This window comes from Podarcis vaucheri (genome assembly GCF_965113315.1).
Source record: "Podarcis vaucheri genome assembly, chromosome: 8".
Lineage (NCBI taxonomy): Eukaryota > Metazoa > Chordata > Lepidosauria > Squamata > Lacertidae > Podarcis > Podarcis vaucheri.
In genome coordinates this window covers 61,326,851-61,343,431 of record NC_138766.1, presented here as the reverse complement: position 1 = coordinate 61,343,431, position 16,581 = coordinate 61,326,851, and the positions used below count along the sequence as shown (strand labels likewise).

General features: G+C 44.8%; 2 protein-coding genes across 4 annotated transcripts in view; both read left to right on the top strand.

Annotated features, from left to right (window-relative positions):
* TRPA1 (transient receptor potential cation channel subfamily A member 1) overlaps window positions 1–16,581 on the top strand; it is a 387,382-nt gene that overhangs the window by 94,578 nt on the left and 276,223 nt on the right. The gene's annotated exons all lie outside the window — the stretch shown is intronic.
* MSC (musculin) lies at window positions 1,837–9,066 on the top strand. Of its 2 annotated transcripts, none has more exons than XM_082236225.1 (3): window positions 1,837–2,732; window positions 5,849–5,940; window positions 6,663–6,909. In XM_082236225.1, the coding sequence occupies exons 1-2, from the start codon at window positions 2,193–2,195 to the stop codon at window positions 5,933–5,935; spliced, it is 627 nt and encodes a 208-aa protein (XP_082092351.1). In that variant the 5' UTR covers window positions 1,837–2,192; the 3' UTR covers window positions 5,936–5,940; window positions 6,663–6,909. The 2 variants fall into 2 exon arrangements, with proteins under 2 accessions (XP_082092351.1, XP_082092350.1); XM_082236224.1 differs by lacking the exon at window positions 6,663–6,909 and adding an exon at window positions 8,862–9,066 and having other exon boundaries at window positions 1,840–2,732.

Below are 16,581 nucleotides of genomic sequence, written 5' to 3'. Positions count from 1 at the left end.
GCATTTTTTTTTAAATGCTGTTATAAATTGTCTCCTCCTGTTTTTAGTCTGCTGGTCGCCTTAAAAATGTATGTTTATAGATTGGTTTTTCGTTTTAGTATATCACTTTTTAAACAATTGTATATAACCACTTTGGTGCAGTTATGGAGACAAAGACGCACTGGACTAAATACAAAACAAACATTTTATTCGCTGGATCATAACCTCTGAAATTCTTTGATGCCCTCAAATAAATGATGGTTCCACTCCACTGAAGGAGCAGCTGATTAATTTGAGAAAATAAAAAGTGCGGAGGATGAGTCAAGTTTACCTGACAGTCACACTCCTGTCCTTAAAACAAATCCTAGATTGGGTGGGTGGTTGTATTTACTCGCTGATTCAGCAGGAGCAACCTGCACATGTTCAGTGAACGCATAATTTTATTATCCTCTGGCAAATTACAAGGCTGTGTGTCTTCACAGGGCTGAGCTCTGCCAAAGCATTCCTGGTGTGAACGGGCCTTACCTCCAAGTACCGTAACGTGAATGACAAGCAAAAGACGATCATTGTTTGTGTCGCAGGAGCGTAAATTTGCAAATCGTTTGTAGCCATTTCCCATAACATCGCGATTCTATACGAATTGCTTAATAGTAAATGCATTTGTTTTCACTGGGATTCACTTCCAGGCAAAGGGCGATTTCTACATTTTCGTTTTCTACATTCCCTTTCTGCTACAGATAATGGGAAAAATCCTGTGGATTTCAGAGGAACTTGGCTGAACATGCTTAGCTGGGGCGGCCCTTCGTAGGCATCTGACACAAATAAAAGGAGGGCTACTGCCAACGAAACTGCTCAGGCTTGGATGGCGTTACTACTTAATTTTCCAGCTCTAGTAGAAGTCATTTAACCTCTTTAGCCTTGCAGCGCCTAGCTTCTGCCCTACCTATAAACAAAAACGTGGGCGGTTGCTAACAAATAAGATAATCAAAATCTGCAGCAGGTACAAAATCGAACATACAATAATCCGTTTGCCTCAGTGTGCATTAGGTAGCAATTGTGAATGATCGGATCTTTTTTCTTTTTAAAAAATCGGCCTTTGAACTCTTAAGAGCTCAGTTCACAATATCCATGAAATTTGAAAAAAATATTTTCCCCCTCCTTAACCAGATCCTACTTATTTTTTTACTATATTATGAAACTTCGCCATTCAGCATAGGCTCGTTTGGGGTCACAATCTCGATTCTGAACACATTTCTCCTAAGTCCCTTTTCACCTTGAGTGGCTGCGCAATTGTCTACTAAGGAGTCCCCTTGTTTTCACTTACTCTCAGGTACGTGGGGTTAGGGCTGCAGCCCGCACTAGGATGCCAGTTAAAGGGAGTGAGACCATCAGCCTTAATCGAAGTAATTTGGCCTTCGAAAGCAATGCGCTCCAAGGCTTCCCGCAGGCATCAGGTTGGCGACCTCCGTGGGAAGCCATATGCTGGCCTGGAAAAGGATTTGGCCTGATTCAGGCAGGGTTCCTCTTCTTATGGGCCCGTTTCATGCCAACTTCAGCTCCCCTTTGCCTAGCGAGCAGCGCCACCCAACGCCACTCATCTCTCCTAGCGGCGCCCAGGGACCGAGTCAGTGGAAGCTGACCCCAGGGCGCGCAAAACTAAAATAAAAACCCTTCCACAATCTGCAGGACTTTCCTTTGGCAGGATGCTGACCGTCCCTCGAGAGTCCCTTATTAGCTGATTTTTACTGGCTGGAAATCTCCCCCTCCCACCCCGACGGCAAGGGGAGGAGGAGGAGGAGCAGCAGCACCCCCTGCTCAGGCGGCCAAAGCCTCCGCGACCCAGGCGGGCGCCCTTGAATGGAGCGCGCGCCGCCCTTAGAGCGCAGCGTCGCCCAGGCAGGCAGAACCTCCCAGGTCTAGAGGGGCGGGGGAGGGGGTGACTCGGGCAGGAGTCTCCCCCGCGCGCCGCCACTCGGGCTACGTGAGCGCGAGGTCTCCCCCCGGTTGCCCCACGCAGATGGTACGCCCCGCTGTGGCGCGTATATATCTATCTAGCCATATAGCCCTGTCAGGAGACGGTCCCCGCCAAGCCGTCGAGCAGCTTCTCTCGGGGGGTGGGAAGCGGGGTCTTCGTCGGCGGGGTCCCGCTCGCCACTCTGCCTTCCTCCTCCTCCTCCTCCTTCCCGCCCCACTTCGGCGTGTGGGGCTGGGTCATGTCTACGGGCTCCCTGAGTGACGCCGAGGAGCTGCCGGAGATGGACCTGAGAGGGCTGCAGCTCGACTACCCGGGGCCGCCCCGCGCCAAGCGGCGTCCCCGAGGCGAGCCCTGCCCTTCGGCGGGAAACTCCTCCGCCGCGGAAGAGGAGGAGGAGGAGGAAGAAGACGACGACGAGGAGGAAGACGCGGAGACGAGCTGTGGCGGCAAGAAGAAGCGAGCCAAGGGAGCGCCCGCGGCGGGAGAAAGCAACGGCGGCGGCGGCGGGAAGCGTCCTCCGGCGTCGGGCCGCGGCGGCCCGGTAGCGGCCGAGTGCAAGCAGACGCAGCGCAACGCGGCCAACGCGCGCGAGCGAGCCCGCATGCGCGTGCTGAGCAAGGCGTTCTCGCGCCTCAAGACCAGCCTGCCCTGGGTGCCCCCGGACACGAAGCTCTCCAAGCTGGACACGCTGCGCCTCGCCTCCAGCTACATCGCCCACCTCCGGCAGCTGCTGCAAGAAGACCGCTACGAGAAGGGCTACGTGCACCCCGTCAACCTGGTAAGAGCTGCTCGCGGAAAGGCGCCCACGGAGCAAAGCTGCTGTGGTGTTGTTGTTGTTGTTTAGTCGTTCAGTCGTGTCCGACTCTTCGTCACCCCATGGACCAGAGCACGCCAGGCACTCCTGTCTTCCACTGCCTCCTGCAGCTTAGTCAAACTCATGCTGGTAGCTTCGAGAACACTGTCCAACCATCTCGTCCTCTGTCACTCCCTTCTCCTTGTGCCCTCCATCTTTCCCAACATCAGGGTCATTTCCAGGGAGTCTTCTCTTCTCATGAGGTGGCCAAAGTATTGGAGCCTCAGCTTCACAATCTGTCCTTCCAGTGAGCACTCAGGGCTGATTTCCTTCAGAATGGATAGGTCTGATCTTCTTGCAGTCCATGGGACTCTCAAGAGTCTCTTAGCACCATAATTCAAAAGCATCAATTCTTCGGCAATCGGCCTTCTTTATGGTCCAGCTCTCACTTCCATACATCACTACTGGGCACGTTAAACCAAGGGTGCCTCTGAACACATGCCTTTTCTGTCGCCACAGAATCATGCCAGGGCTTGCACATCTATGGTTCAATGTCAAGAGTTTGCAGACCAGGAAGTGGTGTGTAGGTGGGCACCTCAGGCTCCTTGAATTCTAAACACCGTACAGGGATCATGAACAAAAAGTCCCAGGAATTTAAGCTATATGGGCAACCTATATGAACCTGAACCTGGCACCTGCCACTTTAGGAATTCTTGTTTGGCTTTTTCCTAGACACAGGTGATTAGTTAATATGATCCATATCTGCCTATTAAGATCTCATTTGTTTTTTAAAATCAGCCTCTTGTTTTGTCAGAGGAAGCAGTTAAAAATATCTGGTAGTTTACTCCTGTAGACATTAGTGGCTAAGCAGCAACCCCCAGTTGTTTTCTAAGGCAACAAATGGAACTTTTGAGAATCATTCATTCTCTCAGTATACACAAATTACTGAAAACTAGAAAGAATGTAATAGTTGTAATAATACACATCTGTGCTGCAGACATGGGAACTGTAGTAGCCTTAGAGTTGGAAGAGCTTTATCACCTGCTAACCATGTTGATAATGCACAGCAAAAGGCGACTCATGAGTTTTTGTGTAAGCTTGAGTGGATGAAAAAAATCTCAGTGATTTTATTTAAATCTGAGGTGAGAAAATTGTGGTTCCCTGCTCTCCTCATCTCTGACAGTTGGTTGCACTGGCTGGAGCTGATGCAGCTGGAATCCACCACTGGCTGGAGGATCAGAAGTCCCCCATCCTTGATTATATCGTATTCCGAGGGAGGCTTGTCCTTTTCCATGTTGTCAGTAGGAGCTCTGTCTATGGATTCCCACCTGTCTGTGGAGAGTTCTCTTCCTGGGTTTTAAGCAGTTGTGGGTCTACTAGCACAGCAGTGGAGTGTATCTTTTGTGCTTGTCTCTGAAGCACAGTATTTTAAAGCTCTGAAATGCTAACCTGTTCAATGTGCACCTAGAAAAACACAATTGCTTCGTTGGATGAGATGATGAATCTTCGTCTTGTTTAGCTTTCTCTTTCCAGCAGTGGCCAAGATTGGTCAGAAGTGGAGCATGGAAGTGATGGCTGTCCTTTAATGTGTCCCAGAATAGATACACCTGTTGCTAGCTTAATTTATAATCTCTGTATTCTTTTGGTAATGGATTCGCTAAGTTATGTATTAGGTGAGGAATTACTTTTGCCTGTCCTGACCCCACTATTGATTTTTGTTGGATGGTCCTAATTTGAGAGAGGGGTTTCTTGCTCTTTTTCTCCATGCAGTTCCTAACTTTTAAAACCTCTAACATGGTCACTGGTTTCTAAAGGACACAACCTAAATCTCCCTGGGTTTTCTTTCATAGGGAAGATGCTCCAACCCCAAGTATGCGTGGTGAACATCTAAGTATACATGGTTAGGATTGATTCCTCAGGTCGAAGAATACTGAAACAAAATACTTGATTTTATGATGTGGATCTGTTTCTGGCAGAATATTATTCATATGCAGATTTTACTCATGAAAGCTCTTATGATTTCTTAATCTGTCTGACACACTTAAAATATACATCTGTGTAAAAAAACTGCATCAAAGCTTAAGTTGCATTTAGTACATTCATAACTTGCCCCTCTTCTAAGGAATTCTGTCAAGTTCTAGCTTCACAGTGAGCATGTGAACTAGATCAGGCCAGAAACATCTTGTTCTTCAAGGCCATACAATGAGCTTAGTAGCCACACGGGGATTTGAATTTGAGCTTCATATATCTAGACCCATTCACTTGAACCTCTTCTCTGTTTGAAAGACAGTTGTAGTCATTTTCAACAAAGCTAATGTGTGAACAAGCTGCAATAGTCTTATACACCTCCATAAATGAATGCTTTTAAAATCAATGAAAAAAATCCTACTGAACTTCAATGTAATATTATATTGAATATATATTTTGCCAATGTGTCAGTTCTACAGAAAGTAAGGACAGGAGAGAGTGTTTAAATTAACAACTAGGTTCTTTCTGTTCTGTGAATGGGGGTAAACTTGAAATTGGTAGCAGGCTTCAGCCCCCCCCCCAGTTGCTGTCATGAGTAGTGTAAGTACCAGATTTCAAGGCTCTGCTTTTACAAAAAGAGAAATTGTTAAGTCAAAATACCAATAACACGTGGCAGAAGTTTGCCTAATCACCTTGAAACATCAGATAAGTTTGTAAAGAGAATTTTGCATTTTGCTTGGCCAACAGACCAAAACAAACTGAGGCAAAGCATCTTGCATTCTGCTGGACCAACATACTCTTCTGAGTTGCCTTGCCTTGCGTTATTTTGGAATAAAGCAGAGGAGAGTTATGCATACAAAACCAGACTGAGGTTCGTTAGTGTTTGCCAAGGGGTATAGGCTGCAGTTAACAGCGTAAGGTGAGGAAAGTTTTAAGCCTTCAGCACTTTTTCTCCCAGCAGAATCAGACACCTTAAAGAGAAAGGGGTGCTGTGTGACTTTTAAACACCCTTCCAAGAAAATGCTTTTGAGTTTTTTCTTGAAATGGGGACTGGAACAGAAATAGCAGTAGGATTTTTGTTGTTTGCATATTTTCGCCTTTTTGTCTAACATTGAATACTGCTTTAATTTCAGACCTGGCCATTTGTGGTGTCAGGAAGACCAGAAAGTGATACCAAAGAGGTTTCAACAACCAACAGATTATGTGGAACGACAGCTTAGTTAAAGTAAGCAATTCTATTGCTGGATATGCTTCCAAACCACCCGGACTTGTATGGACCAAAACAAACTGATGCAAAGAAATCAAGTCTGCTCAGTGTTTAAGCCCTCTCCTTGTTCATTTCGAAGGGAAAATGCACTTAAAAATATAATGAAGAAGGAAAGAGGGAATTTGCTGAAGTTTCTGCTTCAGCTAAACTGGCGGGTTTGGAAAAGCATTTTTCTGCATCGGTTCCTGAAGAAACTGTTCCAAAGCCTTTTTGACTAACTGAAGATATACAGGAGGACAACTCCACTAGCATTAACAGCATGGACCAAAAATATAGATTGTACAAGCTAATCCCAAACAGTGTTATTTGTATGCCAAAGGAAAGTGGTATTCTAGACTAGTGTGCAAAACTCAAAATTTATAATATATTTGATCTTATGTTCTTGGCAGCTATGCAATAGTAAGACTACTTCTATCATTTTAGCCATGTTAAGAAACAAAAAAACACACACCCTAAGATGAAAAGGTAGCAAGAATCCAGCTGCTCCTTTACAGCCTGCTCCACAAATGCAGTTAATCAAGTGAATTTAAGCCAAACCATATCCATTCTCAATAAAGTTGTTGCGGCTAAATTTTCTTCTATGCAAGTGTGAGGTCTTAAGTAGATCATGGATCAAAGTTGTTGGTAAATTCTTGTTGGATGAGGGCTAGTGATCATATTTTTGTGCGGATTACTTTCAGTGGGATGCATTCAGCAAAGATGCGTGAAGTTCCCTTAACCTGAAACAGGAAGCCTGTTCACTTCAGACTGGGGAAGAAGTGCTATCAAGAAGGTGGTACTTTTATAATGGTTTAGGAGATTTGGAAGGGACGCAGGTGGCGCTGTGGTCTAAACCACAGAGCCTAGGGCTTGCCGATCAGAAGGTCGACGGTTCAAATCCCTGCGACGGGGTGACCTCCTGTTGTTCGGTCCCTGCTCCTGCCAACCTAGCAGTTCAAAAGCACGTCAAAGTGCAAGTAGATAAATCGGTACTGCTCCGGCGGGAAGGTAAACGGCGTTTCCGTGCACTGCTCTGGTTCGCCAGAAGCAGCTTAGTCATGCTGGCCACATGACCTGGAAGCTGTCTGCGGACAAATGCCGGCTCCCTCAGCCTATAGAGTGAGATGAGCGTGCAACCCCAGAGTTGTCCGTGACTGGACCTAATGGTCAGGGGTACCTTTACCTAGGAGATTTAGAACTTCCAAAGCTGCTGTGTTTCCCCCACTTCTCTCAAGCCTTCAGGTATCAATCTTTCTGGAGTTCCTTTTGCGAATGATGTAGTAACCCGTATTTCAAATGTAAATAACTCTATTTTTATACATGATATTAAAAGCTTTGTTGCAAAGATACTATGAATTCTTAGTCATGGTTTGAGGGGGGAAACCCCAGTTGCTGAAAAATCTAGAAATATTCATAGAATTGGACTTAATGGCTACAATCTGCAGTGGAGCAAACTGATTAACAGAGTGTGTTGGAGCATTTATTGACCTTGCCTGGAATGGGAAGTTGTGTGCGCGCGCATGTACATGAAAAGGAGAGGAGTGTCACTTCATCGTGACAAGAGAGTTGGCAGTATTGTTGAAAATTCAGGTAAGTAATTTTTCTTGGAGATGGAGAAACGTTGAAGTGAAAATAATTGATCTTTGCCACTGTGGACATCAGTGATGTCCTCTTTTGCAGTTACTCATTTGCATTGGGAAAGATTCCTGAGCTTCCCCAGTTGGAAGCAAATTACCGTATTTTTCGCCCCCTAGGACGCACCGCCCTATAAGACGCACCTAGGTTTTTTTTTGGGGGGGGGGGAATAAAGAAAACAAAATTATTTTCCCCCCCCAGGTGCGGGGCTGGCGCAGGGGAAGCCTGAGCTTCCGCTGACCCCAGCCCCCAGAACAGGCTGCTGCCTGCAAGCCTTGCGAGCCCGGCGGGACCTCCCGCCCAGCGCACAAGGCTTGCGGACATCTGCCCGAAGCACGGGGCGTCCTCCGGAGGGCACCCCATGCTTTGGGATGCAGGCTGCCTCCGCAAGCCTCCCGCGCCCGGCGGGACCTCCCGCCAGGCACGGGAGGCTTGCAGACACCTTCCCGAAGCACGGGGCGTCCTCCGGAGGGCACCCCGTGCTTTGGGATGCAGGCTGCCGCCCCAAGCCTCGCACACCCAGTGGGACCTCCCACCGGGCGGGGGAGGCTTATAGATAGCTTCCTGAAGCCTGGAGAGTGAGAGGGGTCAGTGCGCACCGATGCCTCTCTCTCTCCAGGCTTCAGCGAAAGCCTGCATTCGCCCCATAGGACGCCCACACATTTCCCCTTCATTTTTGAAGGGGAAAAGTGCATCCTATAGGGCGAAAAATACGGTATTCCTCTTCCAGATCACAGATCCTGAAATGCTTCGTTTTCAAAGCATTTCTTGTGGCTTGCCTCACAGCAATAATTGGAACTGGTGATTACTGTGACATTTTGAAGATACTTTATCCCTATAGCTCGGTTGCTGGACAGCAAAAATGACTGCCTCCCCCAATAACATTGGTGAAAATACTTTTTTGTGCACAGATTTCTCTGGTTCAAATCACTGAACTTCATTTCACCACCAGATAGCATTCTTTATGGACAATTGTTTTTACAACACGTTGATCTGGTATTCACTAAACAAGAGAAGGCTGAAATTAATTAATTGTATTGTAGAAATTACAATCCATTGCATAGATTTACCTTCGAGTTTAAAAGAACGTGAAATGGTGACTTCTGCTGTACTTGGAGAATTTCTGTTGAAGAAAGGTGAGCAATACAACATTTCCTTATTCACATAACTCTTGTCTACTTTTCCCTTCTGCAGAGAAAAATCAAATAGCTAAATCAAATGCTTTCATTTAACATAATAAAAATTGGGCTCACTTTTATTTGCAGCCACGGTGAACGAGAGAGAGAGAGAGAGAGAGAGAGAGAGAGAGGGAGGGAGGAGGAGAAGGTTGTTCAACCATTTCTATTAGGTGCTCTGTGAAAAGCTTATTTCTTGGCCTGGGCTGTTCTCTGGAACTGAGCCCAACTGCAATTGGGTAACAACTCTTAGAAATTGGAGAAACAAGAGAAAGAATAAAACAGTTTAAATAACACTACTGGAATGAGTGTGAAGCAGTTAAATAGGGATGTGAGATGGGGGGACATTATGGTTTGGTTCTTAACTAGGCTTCCACGAATGGAAAGTCTCCTCCTGTTCATGAATGCAACTGAGATCATCAGCTGGCAGAAGCAGCACGACAGTCCCCCCCCCCATTTTCCTTGAGCTGTCTTTCAGGCTGCTCCAGAGGGAAGGGTTGTTGTTTTTTTGCTAGCGTTCTTTCTCCCTTCCAGTAGCAGGAATTTCCCAGGAGTTGAACTCTGCTCAGAGACTACTTTGGCCACTAGGACCAAACTGAGGGTCCTAGCCAATTTTTTTTGCATGAAATAGCATGGTTCTATATTTATCATTTTTGCAAAAACAACAACAACTATACTACAAACATTAAGAGCAATGAAAAACATAAAAACAACAATAAAATTGCATTCATAAAAAGTATAATACACATGACAAATCAAAATATTGTATGAATACAATATTTGGGAATGCCTGTGTGAACAGATGAGTTTTAAGCAGGTGCCTAAATAACAGGACTGCAGGTGCTTGCCTGATGCTCATTGGATGTGCATCCCAAAGAGAGATATCGCCACATAAAGGCCCTGGTCTTACAAAGATGAACCTTGGAATGTTCATCTATATGGATGTTGCTTGTTCTTGTTCAAATGGTTCTTGGGAGGAAAATGGTTTTTTTGTAGAATTTTCTGCTTTCTATCATTTGCTATACTGGCTGAGGTTGACTAGAAGACTTTTTGAAGACACCAGGTTGGGAAAGGCTGCTGTATGAAATCCTGCCTTGAAAAAAAACAACACACACACACATACACACACACGCCTGCAACTTGCTGCAGGGCAGATGGCTATGTTAAGATAATGGATCTGTGATTAACTGGAATGCATGTGCCCATTCATTACCACAACACACCTGTTATTTCTCCTAGTGGGTGATTTGGGAATAACATGCCCTGTGCATGACTGAAGGAAACAGCTTCAGGTAAAATGCATAAAAGTCTTACATCACCTTATATGTCACTGTAAAACAGCCCAATTCTTAGCTACTGCAATAAAATAAATCAGCAGTAGATGATCTTGCACATGGCCCTGTTTCAAACATGGTTGAGTTTCTCCTAGACAGTGTAGTCCTATGCATATGTTGCACAAATATAAGTTCCAGTGTGTCTGTGGTGCTTTATTGCACTTAAGTTTGGAATTTGAAAATCTTAATCTCAGGGTCATGGGTTCGAGACAAACACTGGCCAAAAATATTCCTGCGTTGCAGGGGGTTGGACTAGATGACCCTCGTGGTCCCTTCCAACTCTACAGTTGTATGATTCTATACTCTAAACTAGTGATGGATGGATTTGTAACTTGTTCACCAGCTTACAAGTCAAACGGTATAAACTCAGACAAAAGTTCTCTTGTTGGAAGAAGCTCAAACGATCTTCAAATGTTTGCACACGCACGTTGCCAAAGCGCATTTTGGGAATGTAGTGTGTTACATGCTCTTTTCCACCTTCATCCACGTTCTTCCACCAACTGCAGACTGGTGCAGAGTAGAAGAAGATTAAGTTGTGTTCGTGACAAAAATACCCGTAACTAAAGAGTTGTAGTAAAATTGTTCTGCACGTGCATGGCAAATGGGACTTTTCATTTCCTTCAGAATGTGTAAAAGGTTGCGGAAACAAAACAACTGAGCATGTACAAAATGGTGGAGTTGGGCTACATAGCCATGTCAGTCATACAGGATAACAAATAAACTTGTAAGCAACCAGTTTCAATTATGAAACAATTATAAATTGTTGGATTGAAATCAGAGTTTTTAATACATTTGTGAATTACGGACGTACTAATATTCATTTACGGACCAACTAATTTTGAGATAGAGTGGTGTCATTGCCCTGAAATCATTTATATCTTCAAAAACATGGCACTTTAGTGCATTTGCTCTATCTATTTTTTTCTTACTGGATTAGAATGTTAGAAATCTTAGTCTTTTTTTAATGATCTTATCCTCTAATTATAGTGAGAAAGGACCGAACTTGTGTTATAAATGAGCATGTTCATAATTCATTTAAAGTTTACTGGTTCCTACAACTCACGCCTGGTGGTGCCTTCTGTTCTGAATATTTTTTTGCTGGTCACCTATGAATAAAGTAAATAAACCTAAAACCAAGGGCATCTTCTGCTATGGCACACAATTAAAATCTCCACCATTGATGGAATCTGTTGTATTCTTGGCGCCACCTTGTGGCTGAAGAAAATTGCTGTGGATGCTGCTGAGATATTTATTGACTGCACCTCAATAATCACAAGCAACAAATCAGTTGATTTATTTATTTACAACTCACATTTCCATAAAGTTATATCGAGGTAGCATAAAACATCTAAGAATAAAACTGGCAAAAGTCTTCCATAACCTCTGCTGTGCTGCTGAACCCCTAGTGGTAGGGAGATTCACAGGGCAATGTCTACAACACTAAAGGCTCTGTCCAGTGCTTTTTTATATATATAGAAAAAGGTGCCAGCAGTCACCATGAGGTTGTTATACTAAGTGCCAGACTTTCCTGGTTAGGAAGACCCAAACAGGGATTTCATTTCCTTAGAATCTTGCGAAAGAACAATGTTAGACAGCAACTGATGATTTCCTTCTATCAGTCCACAATAGAAACTGTATTACGGTGTGGTACGCTGGTTTGACAGCCATGGACAGAAAGTCCCTACAGAGGGTGGTGAAGACAGCACATGATATCATGGGCTGTCCCCTGAGTCCGCTAGATGTCGTTGCAGGAGACCGTTGCCTCAGAAGAGCGAGGAACATTCTCAGGGATGACTCACACCCTGGCCAGCACCTTTTCAATCTCCTGCCCTTGGGCAGGAGATACAGAAGCATGATAAGCCACACCAACAGGTTAAAGAACAGTTTCTGCCTGTGGGCCATGAGGCTGCTGAATGGAAGACAGCAACATTGCAGCTGACGTTCGGGATTGGTGGTCGTTCGACAGCTCACAGAGTGTAACAAGGACTGAGAGATTGGGGGGGGGGTGTCGTTTAATCTCACTGTAAACAAGTGGTACTGTGACAATAAAGTATTTCTATTTTCTATTTTTATTTTCTATTTTAACATTTGAGGGGGAAAAGGTACCCCCAGAAAAAAGCACTGGCTCTGTCCATAGGAAAGGCTAAGCAAACCTCAAGGACACGGGGAATCACCAGAAGTTCCCTGTCAGATGTGATATACCGTATTTTTTGCTCTATAAGACTCACTTTTCCCCTCCTAAAAAGTAAGGGGAAATGTGTGTGCGTCTTATGGAGCGAATGCAGGCTGCGCAGCTATCCTGATCAAATTTGCAGATGACACCAAACTGGGAGGGGTGGCTAACACCCCAGAGGACAGGATCACACTTCAAAACGACCTTGACAGATTAGAGAACTGGGCAAAAATAAACAAGATGAATTTTAACAGGGAGAAATGTAAAGTATTGCACTTGGGCAAAAAAAATGAGAGGCACAAATACAAGATGGGTGACACCTGGCTTGAGAGCAGTACATGTGAAAAGGATCTAGGAGTCTTGGTTGACCACAAACTTGACATGAGCCAACAGTGTGACGCGGCAGCTAAAAAAGCCAATGCAATTCTGGGCTGCATCAATAGGAGTATAGCATCTAGATCAAGGGAAGTAATAGTGCCACTGTATTCTGCTCTGGTCAGACCACACCTGGAGTACTGTGTCCAGTTCTGGGCACCACAATTCAAGAAGGACACTGACAAACTGGAACGTGTCCAGAGGAGGGCAACCAAAATGGTCAAAGGCCTGGAAACGATGCCTTATGAGGAATGGCTAAGGGAGCTGGGCATGTTTAGCCTGGAGAAGAGGAGGTTAAGGGGTGATATGATAGCCATGTTCAAATATATAAAAGGATGTCACATGGAGGAGGGAGAAAGGTTGTTTTCTGCTGCTCCGGAGAAGCGGACACGGAGCAATGGATCCAAACTACAAGAAAGAAGATTCCACCTAAACATTAGGAAGAACTTCCTGACAGTAAGAGCTGTTCGACAGTGGAATTTGCTGCCAAGGAGTGTGGTGGAGTCTCCTACTTTGGAGGTCTTTAAGCAGAGGCTTGACAACCATATGTCAGGAGTGCTCTGATGGTGTTTCCTGCTTGGCAGGGGGTTGGACTCGATGGCCCTTGTGGTCTCTTCCAACTCTATGATTCTATGATTCTATGATTCTATCCCAGAAGCCAGAACAGCAAGAGGGATTGCTGCTTTCACTGCGCAGCGATCCCTCTTGCTGTTCTGGCTTCTGAGATTCAGAATATTTTTTTCCTTGTTTTCCTCCTCCAAAAACTAGGTGCGTCTTGTGGTCTGGTGCGTCTTATAGAGTGAAAAATACAGTAGATGGTATGTAAATGTTCAGCTGGTCTTTAAAGTTGTTGTTGTTATACCCACCTTCTTCCCTTCCAGGGACTCAAGGTAGCTTACAGATAAAACAAGAGCAGCTAAAAACAGGAAAAATATTTTAAAAACAATTAAACATTAATAGAATTAAAACGTAAATACCCGCACACCTATATATGACCTATTAAAAACATGCAGATAATTACAATAAAAACAACACAGCACCAGTCCTTTCATTCAAAGCAGTCGGTTCCCGAAAGCCTGTTGGAACAAGAAAGTCAACACCTCTTGGCAGAAAGACATGGAAGGAGCCAGTCCAGCGTCTCTTGGGAGGCAGTTTCTAAAGTCTGGGAGCAGCCCCCTGCGTCCCCACCAAGCTTGCCTGTGTGGGTGGCAGCACTGAGGGAAGGGCATCCCTCAAAGATCTCAGAACCCAGGGAAGATTCCTATGAGAGAATACAGAATTTCAGATACTTTCGGCACAAGTTGTTTAGGGCTTTGCAAATTAACACAAGGACCTTGAACCGGGCCCAGTAGCAAGTTGGCAACCTGTTTAGCCCTCTTGGGGTGGAGTAACACATGTCCAGTCATCTGCCCCTGACATCTAGGCCACCATTGTATCCAGGCACTAAGCCAGGGGGTTGCACAGTCTCTGTGGAGAAACAGAGTTGGGTATTGCCAACATACAGTTCCACATTTGTACTTCTAGTACATCATCCGCAAAGGCACTTTTGATGGTATTTCAGTTTATATCCAGTCTATCTGTTCTTCAGTTCTTGCTTTGTGAGACCGTGTTCCACTGTGACTTAACGTGGTATGAGTTGGTTCTTATAAAGAATTGATGTGGTTACGGTAAATAAGGCTGATGATAAGTTGCAGAGCAGGTAGAAATACCGATAATGTGACTCAAGTCTGCCCTCTAGTGTGTAAAAGTCATATACCACAGCAGTGTTTAAGAATTGATCTGGGCGACTTAAATTTCAGGTTTTCTCTCCCCGAAACCTTGCCATCTAGCACCATCTTAATTGCTTGCCTCAGTTAATAACACAGTGCTGCACTCAGGTAGGTAGCCGTGTTGATCTGACGCAGTAGAAATATATAATTAAAAAATTGTCCAGTCGCACCTTAGAGACCAACTAAGTTTGTTCTTGGCAGGAGCTTTTGTGTGCATGCACACTTCTTCAGATACAAGTGTGCATGCACACGATAGCTCATACCAAGAACAAACTTAGTTGGTCTCTAAGGTGCGACTGGACATTTATTTATTTATTTATTTTTATGTATTTCTACAGTGCTGCACCTTAGAAACTGAGGTGGTTTGTTTGTTTATAATTAACCTTTATAATCAAAAACCTTGCAATTGTTTTTTTTTTAACTCAAACTCAATAGAAAGGGAAGAAGAACAGACACACTGTTCTACCATCATTTGGGGTGGTGAATTGTGAATGACAACCAAAATGTGGAAGTGAAACCTCTTGGAGCTTTAGCTCTGAAAGGTTTTGAACTTGGCTCCCCTATCGCTTTTATTTATTTGCTTAAAATTATCTCTTATTTTATGCATGTCACTTAGTGATAACGGGGCATAAAGAATCGATCACTCCTCCTCCCAAATTCAGTTTGGATTTGTGAGGATTCCCTATGAGGACACATTCAATCAACTTGAAGCAGTCTTGGCTGGTGGGGAATGGAGATAGCACCTTTTTCAGGATCCTCACTTTCCATTAGGCTTTGTCTTCTTCCTCTGGGAAATAGTTTGGGAACCACTGTCTTAACAAGGTACTTTATGCAAAATTAAACCAGGTTCTCTGCGTATTTTTATGGGAGTCAAGCCCCACTGATTTTAATACTCCACATAAACGAGCGTAAGATTGTGATCTTAGAGGCCGAGTCATTTGCACACATTCTGCAGCGGAATGAGTTTGCACTCAAGGTGACGTAGAACCGTTATTGCTAGTTATTTTTTGCTAAGGAGGAAAAAATGAGGATCTGATTGTGGCTTTTAGTCCAGCTGATTTCTAATGGACTGAAACTATACGTATCCCATCGTGCCGATTGAACAGAAAGTGCACATTACATTTCCACACACCCCTCCCCAAGGGGCTGTAGCATCAATCAGTTGCTTGGGAAGCGCCCACTCTCTCCCTGAACACCTTGGGAGTGATTACAGTTTTTTCTTCTTTTTTTTAGGGCTCTGTATCTGCAGATCTGGATTAAGGAGAGGGAACATGTGCACGGCACATGTTCAGGCAAGCAGTTCTTCATCTGGCCGGCAATATGAGTGCGGATGCTCCAAAGAAGCAAATGAGTTAACATCTGCCCATCATGTTTCAGCCACACAACTCTTTCCAAGTCACATTTTCTGCTTGTAAAGCAACGTCTCTTTCCTCCTATCTGCAGCTCAGATATAAAACTGAGTAACAGGGGCATTAAGTCATACCTCTGCTAAAGCAGGTAATGCACGCTTCGCCGTGTAGGGTTTTGGCAAGCGGATTCAGGGCAACTGTTCAAGTCAAACAAGTCATTTCCTGCTGCGCTTGAGCAGCCTGTAAACACTTCAGCCAGATCTTTTCTAGTCAACTTCTTCACTGCCTGGCATTGGGGGGGGGGGAGTCTGATTGCAACAAGCAGAGCTGTTGAAGGGAGTCCTTGGCCGCAGAGAAAACCTATTAGCTGAGTTGTGTTTGTCAAGGGGAGAGTAAAGGGACAGATATTCACATTGTGAACCACTGTATCCTTTTGTGAGAGCAAGTCATCTTCACGAGTGGTTAGTTTTGGAGGGGTCACATTGAACAAAGCTCAGCACAGAGTTGAACAAATCTTCGTGTTATTGTTCCTTACTTGTGTCAGCTCCAGGTTTTGGAGGGCCCATGGGTGAGGCACTCTTCATGGTCCCCTCCCTCAGTGATTTTATGTCCTTTATGCCAAACAACAACCACCACCACCCAGGAGGTTCTAGCCAGTTGGTGCTCAGCAGATGCCCAACAAGACTGACCCTTGACACTGGGCCTGTTCCTTACACACATGGAACAAGATTTGAACCCAGGTCTTTCAGCCCTGGTCCAGCACTCTAACCACTACACAACATTGTGAGACCATAATGAGAGCTATTTTAT

Bases quoted from the DNA above. Each gene is read 5' to 3' on its own strand.
- MSC (XM_082236224.1), top strand. From the start codon at position 2,193: ATGTCTACGGGCTCCCTGAGTGACGCCGAGGAGCTGCCGGAGATGGAC. The intron at 2,733-5,848 runs GTAAGAGCTGCT...CTTTAATTTCAG, and splicing joins ACGTGCACCCCGTCAACCTG to ACCTGGCCATTTGTGGTGTC.